Raw genomic sequence first — 21182 nt, forward strand, 5'->3', positions numbered from 1 at the left:
TTCATGCTGTTTTTTTCGCTCCTCTGGTGTTTCCCACCCATTTCCATGCAGAGCACAGTGAGGGAAGCTGAGAGTTAATGCTGCAGTTGCAACTGGTGTGAGCCTTTACTATTAACTTGAATTTACGGAGCAATCTTTGCTTAAAAAAGAAATAATAATAATAAAAAAAAAATCCTCACTGCACTGTAAGACTGAGAAGTATATTTAAAAAATCTCTCTCGAGTCTCTCTAAGCATCTGCTCAAAGGTTTTGCTGTATCTTAAAAGGGCTCTAATTACTAGAAACTCCTTTCTTACTTAAGCCCAGGGCTCACATTTCGATTATAACTCAAGCTCCAGTTAATTTAGGTCTAAACCCAAAATGCCTGTACCAAACAGAAGAAAACATAGGCCTACCTTAAAACTTTCCAGCTTTTCAGAGGATCCAAGTCAGAGATTATAGACACCATTGTAGTAATAATAAAAATAAAATATATATAAGGAAAAAAAAAAAGGAAGAACAACCACGGCAGGGAAGGCTAACCACAAAAGCAGCAAGTACTCTACTCAGTGTGGGAATGACAACAAACCCAGCACAGCTCTTCCTCCTTCTCAAGCTGATAAGCACTTGTCCCAGCTTCTCTCCACCCCCAAAATCAATCTTGTGCTATATTGCTTCACAGTCCCAGTTTCATTTCTTCACCACTACCTTTTAAAGCCCTTGTAATCTGCTCCAACTGATCAAATTTGACCTTTTTGTAGTCCACTTTATTCCAAGCACAGCCCTCAGTTAAATCTCTCTTTATTAACACCGTCCTTCTTGGCTTTCTTTTGGAACAAACACAGCTCAAGCTCGAAGCCTCCAGCCTTTGCCAGCAATCATTTACAGATTACTGCAAGCTGCAGTCTTCTCCTTTTGGGTATTTTCTTCCACCTCTGAGGTTTGCTTTTATATTATTTTCTGAAGGTTGTTGGGGGGGTCTCCCTTTCCCTGTTCTGTGCAGGTTGGAGTTTGACACTTTTAAAGGAGGGACATTCTAGTACAACTCCTCTCCCACCCTTCCCTCCTCCCCCTATCCCTCACCCCCATATAGAGAGATAGACACATTAAAAATAGTTCACAACCTTTTGTATACAGAAGAATCTTTCTCCCCCTTCTTTATTTTTTAAATATCTTAGAATTTATAGAACTTATACACTGAAGCTGTGCCTGAAAATAGTCTGATTTAAAGCAAGACTAGTATTATGGTGGAATAATAAAAGGTCTAATAATTCAAAGCCAGATGTAACCCTTTGGCTGTTTGAAAGGGGAAAAAGTGTCTATATAGTTCCATTAAATGCATTTCTTTTTTGTTGCTACTTAAAATATAAATGGTAAAGCATCTTCCAGATTACTATAGTGATGTGAAAAGTTGTGTAGCTGCTGCTACTGTGTGTTTACTTACGAAAATCTAGATGATTGGCTTCTTTTGTGTTTCTGTAACACTTTTGACATTGATTTCCCTGTATTTAAAGACTTCTCTTTCGCATTTTTCCCCCTCTAAATGTTTTCCATTCATCCTGTGAATGACTGTACCCTTTCCTTGAGCTCCACGGATTCATTAGGATTCCTGGAAATTCCCAAATTAAAATTCTTTTGGAGGGAAAAAAGCAAAACTGTACCTCATGAAGTGTTCAGTCAGAACCAAACTACCCCAAATGGCAGAAACCTCCACTTTGCTATTTATATCACAAGCATATGCTCCTAGTTTCCCTCTGCCACCAGTTCTCCAAAAACAATATTAAGATCAGTCCTTGTAAGTTACAAAGAAGCAGTAACATGATGGTCACATAGAGATTTAGGAGATTTGACAGTGAGTGACACACTCATGAAAACATAATAAAGGGTATTATAAGACATAATAAACTTTTAAGGCTATTTTAAGTCTTCCACCGCCTCCTCCTTCGGTGAGTTAAAACTCTAGCTGTGTCTGAACTGTTTTAGGGCTCCCTGGTACGCTGTAGGCTGGGTTTGGGCAGCCTGAACCCCTCCTTTGCTGGTTGTACAAAGGCAGCACAGTCTTGCCCTTGCCAGAAGGTGACACTGAGGCTTCCCACTGCCCAAAAAAGATAACGTGACCATTTAGTCTGCCAGACAGTAGCCTCGAGATAGTGGTCAAACAGAAACAACCAGTTTTAAACTACCTAGATACAAAATACCTTCTTTGTTGAAAGGCCAGAGCTTCACTGACCCCTAATTTAGGAGAAACACTGAGTCATCTCCTGCCTGTTTCCCCCCCACAGCCAGGTGAAGCTCCTGGCTCAGCATGTGGGGCCATATCAGTCGATCAGTTTATCAAGTCAGGCCTCAAGTTCAGACTTTGGAATGTTACATCCTCCCCTAGGTAACGCTTCCAAGAGTTTTGCTTTATCTCCAAGGGGTGTAACAAGGATAAACACATCAGGGGCAGCGGTCGGTCGGTGAGATTGCAGGTGCAGGTCTTGGGAAGGAGGGTGGAGGACAGCTGGAGGTTACAGATGTTCCACCTCCCTCCCAGTACCACTGTGGTAGAGGGTGTTTCTCACCTGATACACACATATCTCTGAGAACTTCTGCAGAGATAGGGTTGTATCCAACTCTGGAAACTTTGGGCCCTACGTTTATTTACCTACAGGTGATGGGTTAGATGCTTGTAATGGAAAATTAGATTCAGCTGTTTCTTTGTGGAGCTGAGCTGATGGAAAGCGAATAGAAAGAGATTGGTCAGTGTCTCTTTGTTCCCCCCCTAAAAGTTTGTAAACCACCCTTATACAGGTTAATCCCTCATTTGAGGCTGGGCAGGATATCAGTGGTTACAGCACAGTGCCTTTTCTCTTTCCTCTCCACCTCACTGCCACATTTGTTGGTTTTAGAGCTAGAGTCACCTATTTTCCCATGTAAACTTCTCATAGAATATTTCATATTGATGAGGAGGCTGAAATTAAGAAAGGCTTCAAGCTTAACCTGCAAAGAACAGAACTTTCAAAATATCCTGTCCTGTTGGCGAGATCAGTTTGAGTCCTTTTCACATCCTATCTATACAGTGTTAGAGGTCAAAGCAAGAAAGGGGCAGATGTTTTGTCTTTATACCCCACTTGGGGACCTAAGTTTTTTCAATTTCTGTGTGGGTCAGGAGTCTGAGACCTACAAGGGTAAGAGACCTTTACATTAAGGTCAGAAGTTCCTGCATCCCTAGACCTCAAGGACAAGACACTCAAGATGGAGTGGAAAAATATGGAAAAACCGAGGCCTAGAGAAACATCTCAGCCCTGTCCTCCCTTTCAGATCACTGCTAGACCTGCCTTGAGCTCCGGTGCATCAAGATCCTCAGTGTCTCTTAATCTGTTCATCAAAAAAAATCCACAAACTGTATCTATTTCCAGAATTTTATCTCTAACAACTACATTTATACTTTCCTGTATTTTTCACTGTCTTCCCACAGAAAGCACTCTATTATTTCCTCCAACATATCCTTGTGAAAACTATACTGTAGGAACAAATATACTTACACCTTTCCCATTTCCAATTATTATGGTTATTTTAATTGTTTTCATCTTAAAATTTTCATGTCTGGAGGGAAAGCCATGTCTCCATTTTGCTGGACCTGGTTGGCCTTTTGCCAGCTTTTCCTACAACACTGAAGAAAGCCACTATAAGCTTTCTAAAAATAAAACTAGGAGATCAAGTTTAGTACAGAGAAACTTGCTACAGGCAATGGATTTTCCAAAACAGCCTCATGCATTTCATACAGTGTGTAGCTATAGTAGGAGAAAACAAATAAAACAGAAAAAAGACAGAAACCCTCTGTAAAATTGTTTTAACTCTTGTGCTTAGATAGTGGACTTCATCCCAGCTTTTAGCTAAATGTTTTCTTCTGTTGGGGTTAAGGACTTTGCCTACAAAACTTTTATTTTTATGCTTTAAATTTCCTATGATCTTCAGCTTGTTTGCCAAGAAACCGCCAGCACATCTGTGAAATATTACTTAAGCAAATTTATTACAGTTAGCCAGAAGGCAACTATCCCAGAAGTTCCCTCTACCTGCTGAAATCCAGCCTATTGTATGATTTGGGTCTTTCGTGCCATAACATGTCCCCCCAGTGAGAGCTTATCAGTTCTCAGTTAATATGATAAAGAAGTACAAGCTTTCCAAGATTTTTGAGTCATGTTAAAGTAAATGTATATATATGTACTTTTGAAAACAACATTCCTGTATACACACATACACAAAAGGATCTCTAAGCAATGTCATCATCCTTAGTTTAGACAGCTGTGGAGTCAAAAAAGTTCCAGATCAGCTAGCTACAAACATTTGAAGGTCAAGTACAGGACAAAGCATTTAAAAAAGCATGAGGAATTATGGCTATTGAGGATTAGAAAGATGATTTTATGTAGAGATTTTTTTTTTCCCTCCAGGTATTTCTTTACCAGAAAACTATTGGACTGAGAACTTGATAGTCTTGGGCAGGATAATAAACCAAGCATAGTAAGTGGTTTGGGTTCATTATTTCATCTTCTTTCAAGGGTGTTATCTCATTCAAAATATTTTAGGAGCCAAGGTAGGTCTACCAAAACACAACCTTTTAGCCAAGGTGCCCAGCAGCCTGGTTATCAGGCAGTAGTAGAGAAAGAAATAACCTTCTAGCATCTTCCCAAGCCATATTTTCCATTACTCTTTCATACAAAGCAATATTAAGTTATTTGAAAGAAATCTTGGTCTTTTACCAGGAAAACCTCATTCTCTCCGGGGAGCCTGTTGTTAAACAAAAGCTCGGTTATTAAAGAGTGGCCTCCAGCTTCAGGGCTGCTGTTGGGGGCTGATAAAGGCTCTTCTCCAGACTGTCTCATGCTGTCCCTCCCCATCAGCCTTGCCACCCCCCTGCCTCTCCTCTCAGTCCCTAATGCCTCGCCTTTTAAGCAATGGAGTGACTAATTGAAAATGCATTCCAGCACTTTACAAGCTGCTTTTTCTTTCCTGCTGACCAGCCAAATGTTTTAAAGTTGGCAAGTTGCTGTTTTAACTTGGGAACTTGAGCACTTGTTCATGGCCTGGATGTATGAAAAAAATCTGGCTGAATTTGATAATTTTACTGAATAAAAAAATTATTAAAGGTCTTACTTCTAGAACTGGTATAAGTAAATCCAAGTATTATTATGAATCTTCAAAACCAGTCCATTCTCTCTTTGTGAAATACGTCATTTGAAAGACAAAAAAATTTATGTCTAAGAAACGCCCAAAGTTGTGCACCGGTACTTGTACAGAACCAGAGGAAAACCAGTCACAAACAGATGTAAATCCATCTGACAATTACGCTTTGGGAAAGAGAGAACTGTAACCAAAACACCCTGGAGACAGTAGTCGCTGATTCAGGGCGGGTCAATGGCCAACTGGGCTGGGATTCAACACATCTTATCACACACAGTAACTTAGAAGTTGGCTTCATCCAGCAGCTGCAGAGATTGAAGGGTTTTGTTTCCTTGCTCATTGTACAAAGCCTGCACTTTAACAGTTAATCATTAATCTTAAATTGCATAAATGTGTCTCATACTTATCGACTTCTCACTTCTACAGTCTGCAGAGACAAACTTTCAAGAGATGGTATTTTTTTAATACTGATGGTGATTTTAATGGATTTTCAAGTACTTTCAGGTTTTGCTCATGACAACTGCCGCAATAAAAAGCCTTGTGAACAAAGATGTGTTTTGTGCCTATTCACCTAGCAGAAAATCACTATTACGACATACTTCATTATGAGAGAAATGCTTTCCAGCCTCTCTGAAGAGACAGTCATCCCCAAACTCCCATCAGCCTAATTGTTTTTAAGGTGTTTGTAGTTTGCTTTAAACAGCATACGAGACCAGCATTTACATCCTCTGCTAAATTTCTCTTTCTTGGCCAGCAGGAGGGTTTCTTCGTTCTGCAGCACTGACGGAGCGAGAACACTTCTGTAGTCCGAGGCAGGGCTTGCCCTTCCTAACCCAAAAGAAAGAATGAAAGAGAAGAAAAGCTCCTTGTGTTTGCCAGACATGTTCAAAAGGAGCTACTTGCACCCCCCAATCTGCTTCTTTCATTCCATTTGGCAGAGTCATGGGTCAAATTTGGTAGAGAAGAAAATAGCAGCCGTTAACCGTTCCGGCGCCACAGCAGACTGAGGAGCCAAAGCCAACACTGTCTGTCTTTGCATTTCCATTCTTTTGGTGTCAGGTCATACAGTGAGCACCAAAAGGTCCTTATGAAGCCTTATGAAAAGGTTATTGTTCAGGCTGCCTTTGTAACGTAGTCCAGAAAATAAAAACATCGATAATGACCTCAATAAGTGCTTTGTCGTGAAGGCCATGTTTTCACATGGACCACAGCTGCATTTCTACACTCCCAATGCCATCTCATGCAGTGATGAAGAATAAATCTAAGAGTAATTAAGTTATGCTGAATGCATACTGTGAAATGTTTAGGAAACCATTTCCAAAGAGACAAAGGAAAATTAGTGGCTCCGTATCCATATCTGTCTTTAATAGACTGTTCAAATATTTATTTCTGGTTTTCTATCTGTCACAGAAGTCCAAAGAATAGGATGATTATTGGTAAGGGACTAGGTAGAGATATTCAGTTAAATCCTTTCAATGTCTTTCTTTTTGACATTGAGAAAACTATTTTTTTATCTATGCCCTACTTTCCCATCTGGGAGGGACAGACACCAGCCTAGCAATCTACAGAGCAGAATGTTAGGAACTTAATAGAAGACACAAAAATTGGCAGCTTTATGAAATTCCCTCCTTTTCAAGATGGTTTTAAGTCTAAATCAACTGAAATACTGGTTCGTCATTCAGTGTAAAAGAACATGATCTGTTGAGACAGATGGCTTCTACCACTTCAAAAATTTAAGAGTTGTAGAAAAGTGAGGAACACCTGAAGCTTTAAAAAGTCACCTATACCATAGCCTTTAAAATGAAAATAATTTTAGAGCTCCAAAGTCCTAGAGGGAAACAAGGGAAAAAATAGTAAAAGGTAATAATTATGAAATTAAGAAAATGGTGAAATAAATCTTCCATTTTTGAGATTCATGTTTATCAAACTACATTCAAACACATGATTTTGAAGGTGTCAACCACAAACACCTACTTTATGCATCGAGCTTATATATCTTTTAAACAGAGAGAGAGACACCAGGTCCCTTGTGACAGTGTGCTTTGCTATTGACCTAAAGATGATAACATGTGAGTAGGGAAGGAGAAAATACTTCAGACTCTGCAGCAATCCCATACATATTTCATATAAAGGCGCGGAGGAGCATCCTTTTAGCCTGTGTATGAACTGCACCAGCACAGGCTGAGTTTACGTCTGATGCTGGTCAGGATCCGAGATTTGCTGTACTCACTAGAGATAACACTGTTTCATTTTGCCTTCCTATTACAGAGGCTGGGAGAGCTGACAAAATAGGAAGGCAACTTTTTGCCGTAACAGCTGGCAGGAGATTTTTACAGACATAAAAACCAATTAAGTGTCCTGATTCTGGGCATGTAACTCCCCCGGAGCCTTTGTTTAGAAGTGCTTATCTGCTTGCATAGGCACAAGCATCTACAAATCCATGTACAGGTGTGTGTGTATCTAAACAAAGCACCACAGAGAGCACTGAAATAAGCTGTTGCTCTCCTGAGAAAAACCCCAACATGTTATCCCTGGGAAAACAGTACAGGAGAGAGTTTCGTAATAGTACTGCTTCATCAATAGAAGGCTGCAATTAAATTCCATTCTAAAGGACAAGTTTTCCATAAAAAAGTTCACTTTAAAGGTCCTAATTCAGGGAAAACCACAGGAAACTTTTTTTCTTAAATAGTGAATGCAGTTGTTTACCTTTATTACCTAAAGAAACTTTTACTTCTGAAAAAGCAGTGCCATGTTTTTTTCTGTTTCTGAGGACTACTCAATTTTAAAAAAGCATGACATAAATGTTCATTCATTCCCATGTTGGTGATTCCATTACTTCCTACATCCCTTCATAAAAGTTTTGCATTTTTCAAAGAGCATTAATAGCTATGGTAGCCCAGATTACATTATTTACATAAAACAGGTCATAGTCACATGCATAGTTTGTTTACAGGAGATACTTCCTTTCTGTTCAAAAATACTCAAAGTCTCATGTCACAATTTTTTTTCCTTGCTGACCTCATTTACACAAGCCAAGCATGTTAGTGATTTTTCTCCCAGACAAGGCCTAGGCTGTGATTCCAATAAAGACAAGCACAGGTCCCCATGTTGAAAATAAAACATTTTTATTGCTTTCTAAACCTCGGGCATAAACATTCATTGCTTCATCTGACAAAATCCAACCCATAAAGACTGCAAAAAGAGTGAGATTAATAGAACCAACTTTCTAGAACATTGCACTACCCTCAAGACACTGTATGTCCTGAAAATTGTATATCTTAAAGTTTGGCCCAAGGAGCAAGGAAAATACCCTTCTTTTCTCATTTGGGTGTTCAGTTGTTACACCTTAAACAAATCCACACTTCTCTGGAAACTGCAGGACCTAGTAAGGGCTGAGTGCTCCAAGTCTGAATTGGATTGGTTGCTATTCATGGGGTGTCCTTGGGAAACTTCCTTCATTTCACAGGTTCCTGGTGTGCCAGGCAAGAAGAAATGAGTAAATCTGGCTTGGATTGGAAGAGGCTTTAAAGAGCATCTTATTTCAGTCCCCTGTCATGGGCAGGGACACTTTCCACTACACCAGGTTTCTCAAAGTCCCATCCAACCCGGCCTTGAACACTTCCAGGGATGGAGCAGCCAAAAGCTTTCCAGATAACCTGTTCCAGTGCCTCACCACCTTCACAGTAAAGTATTTCTTCCTAATATCTACTTTAAATCTACTCTCTTTCAGCTTCCTATCTTAGATTTCACTGCTCCCCCATCTGACAGAACATTAGAGGACTGAATTACAAATTGTCTTTGTTACTAATCGTCTGGGAAAGATTTCAGTCTCTGCCTGAGGAAACCAGGAGGGCAAGATAGTTCTACTTTTCATGATAGCTTCTTCAAATAATTTATATTTCTTTCTTTTAGTTTGTATCTTGTCTGGAAATGAGAACTTCCAGCTGCTGCTAATTATTCCCTACCAAGTAGTTTGAGAAAGCTTTTTCCAAGGTGCTTTTAGATACCCTCAAGCCTTCTTTTTCCCCTTTTTCTTTTAGTTACTATCTCCTTAAGAGGTAAGTAACCTTCTTTTCAAATTATGGATGCTGCATCTAAAATTCAAACTCATTTCATGATGTCAATAGTGAGTTCAGGCTTCATGTTGACATTATTGATGACAAAGCTGGGCCTAACATTTTTCCCAAAACACAATCATCCAGCTGAGGCCTGTTTGGGATATTAATTGGCCTGTGTTCAATTCAGTAAACTGTGCTCTGCTTGTCATGAACAACCACAATCTTCCCTAGACTACCAAGGGATCCAAAGTTCAGAGCCTTGAGTGCTAATATTTTTCTGTCGTATTGTCATAGAGGAATGGAATTTTTAAAGGAACTCCTGATTTCCATTAGTAAATTATTAGTGAAATATTTTTTTTCCAAACTTTTTTTATCTTTTCTTGTATTTTCCCTTTTGTTGATGGATTAAGCATCCCATGTGTATGTGGGGCAGCCCAAATGCCTTTTTTGAACTCACACAATCATGGCCATGGCCATGTTATGGCAAATAATAATTCCGTTTTAGGGCAGATTAACCCAACCTACACATTTAAGATGATCCATTCCCAAGAAATGTTTCTAGCTATCTAAATTTCTACAAATTTGAAACTGCTTTCATTATCCTTAGATGATATGAGCAAATAATTCTACTGTGTTTCAAATACAGAACCAAAATATTTGTCATACAGGATCTAGAAAAACCCTTAGCACACTTCTGTCTTTCATGATACATTATTAAAAATTTTATCTCTGGGTAGTAATGACCTGTATCAAGAGTTCATATACAAAAGGTGGTGTGAAACTGCTTTTAAAGAAACTGTTTGAAAAGAATATTCAGCATGGAGGAGCAATACCATTTTCCATCCCCACCCCTATATGCTGAAAGTCTGCCAGATCTCGCTGAAGCAAATTCCTACTTGCCAGGTCCCCTTTGGCCCCTCTTCCCCACCATCACAGGTGAAAACCATTTTAGTGAATCCACCTGAACTGATATTTCAAATTCTTGTCTGAGCAAAATAACTGTCATGGGAAGCTGTCCTGACCTGGGTGATGGGAGAGCTTTTGGACACCTGGAATAAAAAAGCAACACTTAGACTAATATACTACAGATTCTTTACTTTCTGCTCCAGCTGCTGTAAAACCTGGCACAAGACTGGAGATATAGGAGCTGCAACTTCATCAGCCATAGAATTTGGCAGAAAGGAGAGCTTTACTAAGATCAATGAAGTGTTTCGGATAATGATTTATTCTGGAGGCCTGCTCAGAGGAGGAGAAAAGGGAAGGTGCTCTCCCTTCTGCAAGCACTGCTTGTGGATTTATTGAGAGCTATCATCTAAAGCTGAGAGACTAAATTCAGTGTGTATGGACACTCTTTGAAAGACTGCCAAAGGCTTTAGAAATAAGAGCATAAATTGAAGGTGAACAAAACTGTAATTGAAGCTATCTCCAGCAAATATAATTAAGAAAATAACCTAGTGAATGAAAAATACATTGGATTTTTAGAAATTATGTAATTTTCAATAATACAAGAAAAGGGTTCCTAAAGGCAGGAATTCCCAAATTAAAGAGTGATATAAGAACCACTTTGAAGTAAACAGGCTATCCCAGAGCCAAAAACTGTTACTGCCTTACCAGCAACAATACCAGTATGTGGTAATAAATGTTCATAGTCCCCTGAGCTATAGCACTGCTGTTTGCTCCTGGCACACCTTCAGCTTTTTCCCCTTGGTCTTAGTCCTGACAGCCACCTCCTGCTATGCCTCTGGCTTTTCTACTGCAAACTTATATATTTCAAAAATTTTCATTTATCCTTATTTCTCCCTTTCTTCTCCTCATTTTCTCTTGCTGTCTCTCTATCTGTCTTTAATTGCTGTCCATACTACTGGGATGGCATAAGCTTTTAGCCAAAGGTGTCTTCTTTCCTCACTGTGGAATTATGATAATCTAATAAAACCACGAACAAAGAACTTTCTATTTTCCAATCAGTTTCATTCAGAATTTTTCTCCTTTGTAAAATTACCTCTTTGAAAGCACCAGTATGTGTATGACTAGCAGGGACATTCTCAGTTTGCTGTACTGAATGTAATCATGTCACAATCGTTCATCCTTAGGCAGCCACTAACTTCCAGTTTAGTGACAAATTCATCTTTATCCAATATAATAAAGTCCAGGAGAGACTTTGTTCGCATTGAGCACAATATCTTTTATGTTTGAAACTGCTTTCCTTAAAAATCCCCAAAAAAATCATGATTGGTATTTTGCCACCAAGTTCATGGACACAGTAGCCCTGCCTCAGGAACTGAAATAATTGAATCCTAGAAAGATGTGAGTTGGAAGAGACCTTAAAGACCATTTGTCCCAATGGACAGTGACACCTTTCACCAGAGAGGTTGCTCGGGTCCTATACAATCCAGCCTTAAACACTTCCAGGGATGGGCAATCTCCCATCAATTCTCAATTCTCCTCCATATATTACTGAGTGGTGCTTATGGAATAACACATCTTATTTTGGGCGCTGACTTGTATTTTTTGCTTGAAATAACTGAGTGGAGTGTGCAGGTTTTGGCCAAAACCATCACTGTGTCACATCACTGCTGATGTGCACTCTCACTCCTGAGCGGTACAGGACACAGCACTCTTAGTACAGAGTACTGCCTTCCCTATGATCCTGTGGTTCATGATGTTATGAACCTGCACAGACCTCCACAGTGCTAAAATTTTGGGCATCCCCTATTCCTTCCATCCATCCATCCATCCATTAATTCCACAAATTATCTCAATTTCAAGTACTTTCTTTATGGCAAGTGCATTTTGTGGTTTAAATAGATCATTTTTTCAGGCTCATATTTGAGTAACAGGTTTGACTAGACATCTCCTGAGGTCCCTTCTAAAAATCCTCTCCACTCGTTTTATTTTTTCCCACTCCAGCATTTTTAGACTGTTAACAGAATGAAATACTAACTTTGTTTATTCAAATCAGCAGTCTTTCAATGAGATAACGATATCAGATTTTCCTGTATAAATTCCCAGTTCTCTCAGTTTTCATTTATAGTACAGAAAGGAACTAACTCATGTAAGCAATAAGAAAAAGTATTTCATTGCTGAACAGGTAACATTTTGAGTTTGGACTGCCTGAACCTTCACAGTACCTTACTAAACAAGGTAGTTTAAAGTCCTCTTGGCTGTTGCAGCTATGATTTGACTGAAGCATTAGTATTGTGCTGTATGGTTCACAAGCTGAGGGTCAGGCTGTGCCAAGCACAACTTTCAACCAGCCCTGAGCACAGGTGTCTGGTGAGGAATGGAGGGAGGCTGATCTCCAGTATGTCTCAGTCAGGTTATATCTTTCACAAACCTGTAAAACAGGCCTTTTCCCAACATGTCACAAGCACTGAAATATCTGCTGTACCGTGACTGTAGCCTGCCAAAGGTATCCTGACGTGTCCTGCCTGTCACACTCCAGCTTGCCATACTACTGAGATAATAGGGGGGCAACATCTGTTCCCCTGCATCCTTCCAGGGCTCAAGGAGTAAGACATGGTCATGAGACTATTTAAAAAAAAAAAAAAAGAAAAAAGGAAAGCAATGGTGTAAGGCACATGTTGGGATCTTTGTATAGCAGCTGAGGCCCAGGGATCTGGGGGATGAGTCATTTAAGCCAGACACAAACTTTCCCCACCAGCTCCCCACCTTACATGAAAGGAAAGGCGGTCGGAGCCAGACCATCTGGACAGCTCTGTGGGAGCAGAGCCTGCAGAGAGGATTGGGCCTCCTGCAATGCTGAGCTGAAAACAAAGCAAAACAACTTGCTCTTCAGACCTTCTTTGAGCAGTTCATCAGCAGCTATCAGCTGACTTTATATCAATGAGCATTTATGGTAATTAACCCTTCAAATGGGAAAGAAGATTAAACTAAAGAAGAAGAAAATATTATGAGGGAGATGACACTAAGGAGAGCGTGGCATTATGAGGAGGAAGACATTAAATTAAATCTATGATAGTGTTTTGGAATCATTGCCATTGAAGCCAAGAGAAATTTGCCACAGAATACCCAGCACTGGTTAGTGCTGTAAGCATTCAGAGTGCTCTGCTGTTGTCACAGCACTACACTATATTCACAAAGGGTTTAGAACTTAAATTTGAAATGGAAATTCATAGGAGAGGCAACCAAACAAACAGGATAATATGTCACCAAATATGTAGATGTACAGAGTTTGTCAATTTGTATGAAAATCCCAAGACAATTTCTTCATTGATCAGATTTCTATTGCTGCACAAATGGTCTCCTGTGCAAATTATTGTGAAGCAGTCAAAATTAACATTTGTTTCTTTATTATTAGACTACAAAATTTCCAATTTTTATAGCTTTCCCGATTATCACTTTCTATTAGCCCCATTACCCAATATAACTATTTTTTCCCTAGGATGATTTCAGCATTTTTTCAGTTTTGAATCACTCAGCAGTAAAACGTACAATGGAGAGAAACTGGCAATTGTTATGTAAGTTATTCTATTTATTCAGGAAAGTAGAAACCTACCTCATACTAAATAGAGCCTAAAAAGGAAAAATTTGGCTTAAAATCTCTGTTAATGTTACTAAACATGTCGCCACACCTGTTCCCAGAAGAAACATATTCCCACGGTAGTATTTATTGCCTATGGAGACTGTTAAGGAAAGATTTATTCTAGTTGACAATAGACACTAGTTGAGATAAAAACTGTTGGCTAATACTACAAAGTACTCTGTTTCTGAAAGGACAAAGGATCTTTCTACACAACTTAATATATAGAATTTTTGATATGTAATTCCTATATTCATTTATTCCAAGTAGATGCATCTAAGTTGGTCTCATCAAAATTGTAATGTGTACTTGATGAGACCATGTCTCTTAATTTTAGCTCTTGATATTCAGGCTTTATGAAATATATCTGTATAATTTCAGGAAATTACAATGGAATGTGACAACCATCACTGTTTTCCTCTCTGGGCTAGCTGCAGGAAGTGGCTGTGTCCACTTATACCCATACAAGTATCCTTGGAATCTCTTGAAATTCAAAAATTAATGGTAGGAAAATTGATATATAAATTAAATAATATTTTAGTTACCTCTGGAATGATTAGTACTAAAAGGATTTTCAGGTACTATAAGGCTTTGGAGTTTTAAAACAAATAGAATACAGAGGTCTGAAAAATAATCTTTACATTAAATGAATGTCAGAAGGAGGTATTTATAAGAGAAAACATTGGTGGCTTTTTATATAGGTATCTTTCCTTCTAAGAGACGTGTTAAGTTATGATGTAGAGTGGTCCCTACTGCTCAATATACCAAGAAATAAAAGTTCAGATATGTGTCATGATAGAGATAAATTTCTGTTGTGTCTAATTTTGCAGAAATATAGGAAATGTAGAAGAGATGTAGATAGGACATAAAAGCCTCACTGTGAAGTTGGACAATAGTACAACCTCAAATCTTAATTAGTTTATTGATTAAGTCTACAAAGATGATGTCCTGTTAACAAAATGATATGTTATCCATCCTTTGCCTATTGTAGTGCTGTAGCAATTCCGGCAAGCTTAGAACATAGATTTATATACTTGTCTCTACAGTCCATTTGTATAAACAAGTAGCTCAGAGGATTTAGCTAACCCCCCATCTGGTTACTTTAAAAGCAGAAGTACAAAAATATCAAAGTAACAGAAATAAAAATGATTTTAACTGGTCTCCATCTGGCAATTTTAATAATGGAGATGCAAAGTTGTAAAATGTGCCAACTATCCAGGCTTTGTGCAAAAAGAAAAATTGTGATTAAAAACATTTTAAAAAGTCAAGACAGGTTAGCTAAGACTTTAGATGAGGGTCGACTAAATTCAGTATCACAGGAATCTAGGTCACAGTTTACCCTAGCACAGAAGAAGCACATTATCTCATAAATATTGGGGTTTACAGCACTTTCCTCTGGGTTGGAAACTGAGGCTGAACAAAGATATTTCTAAAATATATCCTTCTGCAACTGATGATGTGACAATTTAAAATTTCACAAATCTTTTACATTCTGAGAAATAGGTTTATTTAGTTTTAATATTTTGTAGCTGAAAGGGTTAAGGTGACTCAAGAAGGGCTTGGTCTTGTACTCATTTGAGAGAAGAAAAGAGAACAAACCCTCACTGACTACTTTTAGCTGAATTCTACAGACCAGACTTGCATATTCTATTAGGAAACTTGGATCCTGGAATCATCAATGTTACGACATTTAATGTGATATATTTTCTAAGTTAGTCCAAAACCTTTGCACAGCAGGTTTGGAATTATTATGGTTTGCATTTTTCTTCTTCTTTTTTTTTCGTTCTTCCCACTTCACACTTTTGTTTTGTTTCACTTTGAATACTTCACAGTGTTTGTATTTTGAAAGCTGGCCTATTTTCCCTCACAAAGCAGATTCAGTTTGTGGTATAAATGCTAAATCAGCATGTGTCAAACTTGTTAAACCTTTTTTATGCCAGGCCTTGAAGGACCTGATAAAATAAAGCTGTAAAGATATACATTTTAATAAAACATTATTCATGCACTGTTAGTCCACAAGATATTCTCATGTACTATATAGAAATGAAAAGCAACATTTCTCTGGCCTAAAGCTAACTTTTTATGACTCCCTTGGTAATTTTTCCTTCTTTAATACCACTTTATTTATTTATTTTACAATAAGCTTTCAGAAAAGGGGTGGCATTTTTCTCAGCACTTTTGCGTGTGGTTTTTTTCCCCCCTGACCCTTTACATCATCTATAGAATAATTTAATAGGGATATGGAAATCAGACAGAGTAACTGCTGGAAGCAATATGCACTGATCAAAACCCAGAGAGAGCAGCTCTGTTGAGAACTGAGCTGTGGTTGTGTGGTTCAGACACTGGCCTGGGAGTCACGAGATCTGGGTTTTCTTCCTTAATCCACCTGACCTCCCTGAGTGATACCAGCTCTCTGTTTGCTCAGCAGGAATGAAAATATTTACATTCTCCTATTCTTTTATCTATTTAGATGATGGGTGACTTGAGAATCCTACTGTCTTTTATAGTGCTGGTACACAGTGCAGTTATTTCAGCTGATGGTTTTAGGTACCATTAGGTAAAAATACATGTTAGGGATCTAAGAATCCTTCCCTTGTGTGTGAGTCTGCCCTCTCGTCTGAGAAAGAAGGCCCTGAGACAAGGAGGACTCCAGTGCTGGCTTGTAGGCAAAACCAAGCCATTGTGTACTTAAATACCGGAGCATAAGATTTTATATTTAATAGAATCATAGAATGATTTGGGTCAGGAGGGACCTTAAAGATCATTTGGTTCCAATACTGGCAGCATCCGATAGGCTTTCCAAAGATATTCACTAAAAGACATGCTGTATTCAATAATAGATACAGAGCTATCTCTTGCTCTCATTCAAGACATCTCTTTTGTAGTTCTGGTTTTCATTTATTTGGACTCTTTTCAAAGTTGTGACTCACATCTGTCAGCCATTCATTCATCTGTGTCAGTGAACATGAACACCAGGATACTCTCAAGACCATCAGCAGATTTCCAAACTTTGTGAATGTACAGCCATACAGGACCTCCAGAGTAGGTCCCCTGGATGTCTCCCTCAGTGACTGCTTTTCCTACAAAAGATCCTCTGCTAGAAGGGCAGTTACCAGAGGTAATTCCAGCCCCACTAGATCTAAATTTTTTTTACACCATTACAGCTGTGTGGAAAGCAGTACAGTTTCCTCTTTTCCCTGATAGCTCACGGTGTGGATCACCACCATTTTCCGTACCAGACCCCAGATATGTCATAACCACGAGGATCTATTTCAGAGGCTCTCAAGAATGCAAACTAATCAGAGGGTCAACTATAGCTCTCCTTGAATTTGACCACACTGTTGCTGACTGAGTGACCAGCGATCAAGATCAACATCTGTATTGACAAAGGGTTCTTCAGGAACAAGCAAAGAATTTCTGTTCTGAGGCAGTAACAACCAGTTGCTGTGCAAATATCAAGGACTGTAACCCGGTTAACTATAGAACCATAGAAAACCACAAGGACTGCAGGAGATAATTATCTTTAATACAGCATGACAAAGTATAATTTTCTCTTATTATGCAAAAAATGAGGTGCAAGGAGAAAGAGGCAGAACTGCTGTTGGGAATGTAGTTCATCTCTTCCGCTGTAGGCACTGGTACCACAGAGCAGCTTATTCTTTCTTTTTCTCCCCATGCCTGAGAATATTTTTTCCTGTCTTGAAGGAGCCCCACTGTTCTTCCCTGCCTTCCACACCTGCTCTCTTCTTCTTTGCTGAGCTACAAAGTAAAACAATAAACATTCAAGGTACAAAAATTCACATTGTTGGCTCCTAGTACTCAGAAACTGATGAACTAAGAATGAAAGGAGGAGCTTTTTGTAGTTGAGCTTTGAGTTCCTCCTTCAGCAGGATGAACTGCTCAAATATAAAAGTTAAATCCACATTCTGCCATACTTAGAGGTATTCTGGACTGAGGATTTCAGTAGGATCCTTGCCAAAAGAGCAGGCAAACAGGGAGTGCTGGCTGGTTGTGCAAAAGTAAGTAGAAAACAGTCCCAGGGTTTGGGAGGTGGGTTTTGCTGCACTGGCATGCTGGGAGATTAATGCAAGCCACTTAGCATCTCCTTCCTCCCCCCTTGCTGTGCCCTAGGTTCAGGAGGAACAATGACATTTTTCTCCTTTGTACTGATTTGAAAGCTACTGATGAAAACTGCTACTTAAGGATTAGTTAGTAATGTGGAGAGGAAATTCTTGAGGGGGGAAGAACAGTAAATATGATTTTCAGTCCAAATGTATACTGCATGTTTTTAAGGAAGAAAAAAAAGCCTTTCTCAGAAAAAATGACATTTCCAGAAGAAATTTTCATTTTCATGCCACTTTTTTTTTTTTTCCTACTGAAAGAACAGGCATAGAAAATTTCCATCAAATTCTGAAAACAAATTAATTCCTTGTTTTGCTAAACATACTATGGCTATACAATTCACAAGCAAAGATATTCTGAAAAGCAAAGACTGGTTGGTTTACCATATCCCTGTCAGTAAAGCTGTTATTACCTCTGCTGCTGCTCAGAGAAATCTCAACAGGTCATAATGTTCCACTGTGTGTCTTAGACCTGAAGGAGCAAGGGAATTCTCATTCATTTAAAGATACTGCAGTACTGCCTCCATAAATCCACTCAATGGGACAAGATGTAGGCCCAGCTCGATGAGATAAAGGTAGTGTTTTACACCAAGTTTTCAAGCTTCGTTCTAAATAGCCATTGATTTCATGGGTATACATCAGATTTTTATGTTCTTCTGGATATCGCTGTCTGCGATTTCATCCTTTACTTTAAAAAGGGCAGCAATTGACTGGCAACACCCAGAATACATCCTATGACATCCATCTACTGTGGTTTAGGATCTTGCTGAGATGCAATATAGCAGTTTTATTTCTTATAAAGAATGATTTATACTGAAGTTAATGCCTTAAGTGTAACACATCTACAGTGGGTAATGTTATCATAGCATATATTTCTTCTCTGAGAAGTTAACCTACTACCCAACTTGCTTTTGCAATGAATGTTTGCATAATGTAAAAGAGCCACTTTTATACTAATAGAAATAAATGGATGAAAGAACACAAAAAATGGAGAGCTTCTGCTTACTATTTAAATTCTTTCAAATAGCAGTGCAGTGTGACATTCTAATACACTCCCTCTGCAACAGTCAGACATTAAAATGGTCCAAAGATTAGAAAATCACTTAAAAATGTAATTAATACAGGAGCACAATTCTCTGTGGTTTGTTAGATATGATGCATTTAGTGTAGCAAATAAAACATAGCATAGGACAGTCATCCACGTGTTTTATGCTTCTAATCCATTAAAATATGTACATAGATTTACTGTATTTACCTTACAAACTTTGTATTTTCTGGGTTGGATTTTGAAGAGTGACATTTAATTTAATTTTACAGCTTCTTTGCTGTTGTTGAGGTTTTTTTATAGTTAATTTCTTCAGAAAATTCATAGCTTTGAGCTGACAGTAATAAACCTGGCAATTAAATATGTAAGAATACATCCTAAAAATATTTTCTAGGATTTCTAGGATCACAAGTGGAGAGGGAGCAGAGGATGTTGTCTGCTTCAAACTCTTACTCAATCAAGGTCAAGTTTACTTTTCCATGGACAGTGTCTTGTTTTTGGTTCTTCAGTCTTCTTACTTATATTTGGATAAAGGTTCAAACCCGGAAAGATGCTCTTGCTCTCAGCAACCATCTACATCCTGAGCAAATCTGTGCATTGATGCTTTGAAATGATGGTGTGTTTCCTTAGGGATCTCAACTTCTGAAGCCATTATTATGTTTCTGTCTGCTTCACGAAAGTTTTGTCATGAGACGGTGTTGTTTTGCTCATTTCAGAGGAACTCAGTTTTTAAGGATTTCGAAATTGTCAGCACTTCTGAAAATTTGACAGTTGCCTGAAGACACTGTGCATAAACATCTATGTGCTCTCACAGTTAATACACTAAAAACTTCAGGTCAAGGCAAAAAGTGTTTTTTGAGAGGTCTATAGCCATTTGGAACACACTATATAAACATTGTACCTCTACTTTTCAGTCCCATACATTGGTCTTAATATTTTCCCTATCTTTGTATCCTATTATCCAGTTTCTGAGTCCAGTAAGGAAAAGCAGAACCAAAATACTGAAAAGGTAGTTACTACAGTTCTCTTGACTTTCAGGTAGGAGTATTGTTATGAGTCCAAGGAAGACACTATGACACTAAGCTTAAAAAATCACATTACAGACTTTCATAATGTCAATAAAGATGAAAGCCTCTGTAAACTTTATTGAAACGGAGTCTTCAGACCTTGGAGGTGTTTATTCAGGCTAAATAATCTTCCTAAAGATAGTGACTGACCAGAGTGATGTACAATAGGAAGTAGCTAATTGTGAAGTTTAGTCTGAGAACACACTCAGAAGCCTAATTCCTTTTCCTTGGGCACAAAGGAGACTTAAAAGGATAATATTTAAGACAACTAACCAGTCAGAAAAGAGGAAGAAAATTATTGTCGGGAAAGAAACTGAAAAATAGATGGTGTTTGGGAAACCACAAATAATTATATATTTAGGATTGCACTTCGGGACTTACTACGTCAGAGTTATGAGTGTGGTGACAAAGTGATGGGGTGTTAGTAAGGAGTAGAGTTAAAAGGAAGTAGAGACAGCTACTCAGGTGCTCTACATAGCAGAGTTAGTCCTGCACGGGGAAGCAGAGCTGGCTGTGGCACTCAGGGCAGCACGGTGGCCTCAGCGATCAGCAGGAGCAATCCAGTTGAGAGATGGAGTGCTGTGCTCACATCTCTGCTCTGCTTCTGCTGCCCAAAGCTCCCTGAGGAGCCTGGTCAGAGCTCACTGCTGAACCTGCTGTGAGCAGGAGCTTGGATGGGTGAGGTCCTTTCTAGGTTGAATTAACATATGAGCCAATGGTCTCAGAGTCCCAAGACAAAACTGGCTTTGATATCCCTGTTTGGCACAAGGTTGGAACACATATATATGAACTGAAAGGCTATTTAGAGTTGTACCTGAAAAAGGAACAAGAGAGAGGCAGTAAGGTATGTCCAAAGAGGCCTGTTTTCTTCTTTCTAGCGATTTATGTGCTTTCAGACCTTAATTATAATATGTTCAATCCAACATTAATTTTGTGTGAGCTGCTGTGCAATGGGTGAACAATACTTTCCATTAAGGTGTTGGGGTCAATGGTAGCCAGCACTGTGGTTCAATACATTAATTTTCTCTGAAGCAGTAGTAAAACATATGTTGACTCTTGGTAACCTCAGTGTAGATGTTGCAACCTTGTAATGGATGTGGATGCAATAACCTGCTTGAGCTTGTCTGCTCAAGATGAGGTGTTTTCATAAATGATGATGATGAATGTTGCTCTTCTAGGGAGTCAGAGATAGTCATTAAACTAGCTAAT

At 38.7% G+C, this 21182-nt stretch overlaps 1 protein-coding gene across 2 annotated transcripts in view; it reads right to left on the bottom strand.

Moving 5' to 3' along the window:
- Positions 1 to 21182, bottom strand: part of CELF2 (CUGBP Elav-like family member 2) — a 554249-nt gene that overhangs the window by 375794 nt on the left and 157273 nt on the right. Inside the window, exon 1 of one of the 2 annotated variants that reach the window (XM_027639960.1) lies at positions 396 to 812. The exons of the other annotated variant lie outside the window; for it this stretch is intronic. Within the exon in view, the coding sequence (XP_027495761.1) occupies positions 396 to 448 (53 nt within the window). The 5' untranslated portion in view covers positions 449 to 812. Of the gene's footprint in view, positions 1 to 395; positions 813 to 21182 lie in introns of those variants that run through there. 2 annotated transcript variants of the gene reach the window in all.

Source organism: Corapipo altera, unplaced genomic scaffold (assembly GCF_003945725.1).
Source record: "Corapipo altera isolate COAL_440 unplaced genomic scaffold, ASM394572v1 1b, whole genome shotgun sequence".
In the NCBI taxonomy this organism is placed as follows: domain Eukaryota; kingdom Metazoa; phylum Chordata; class Aves; order Passeriformes; family Pipridae; genus Corapipo; species Corapipo altera.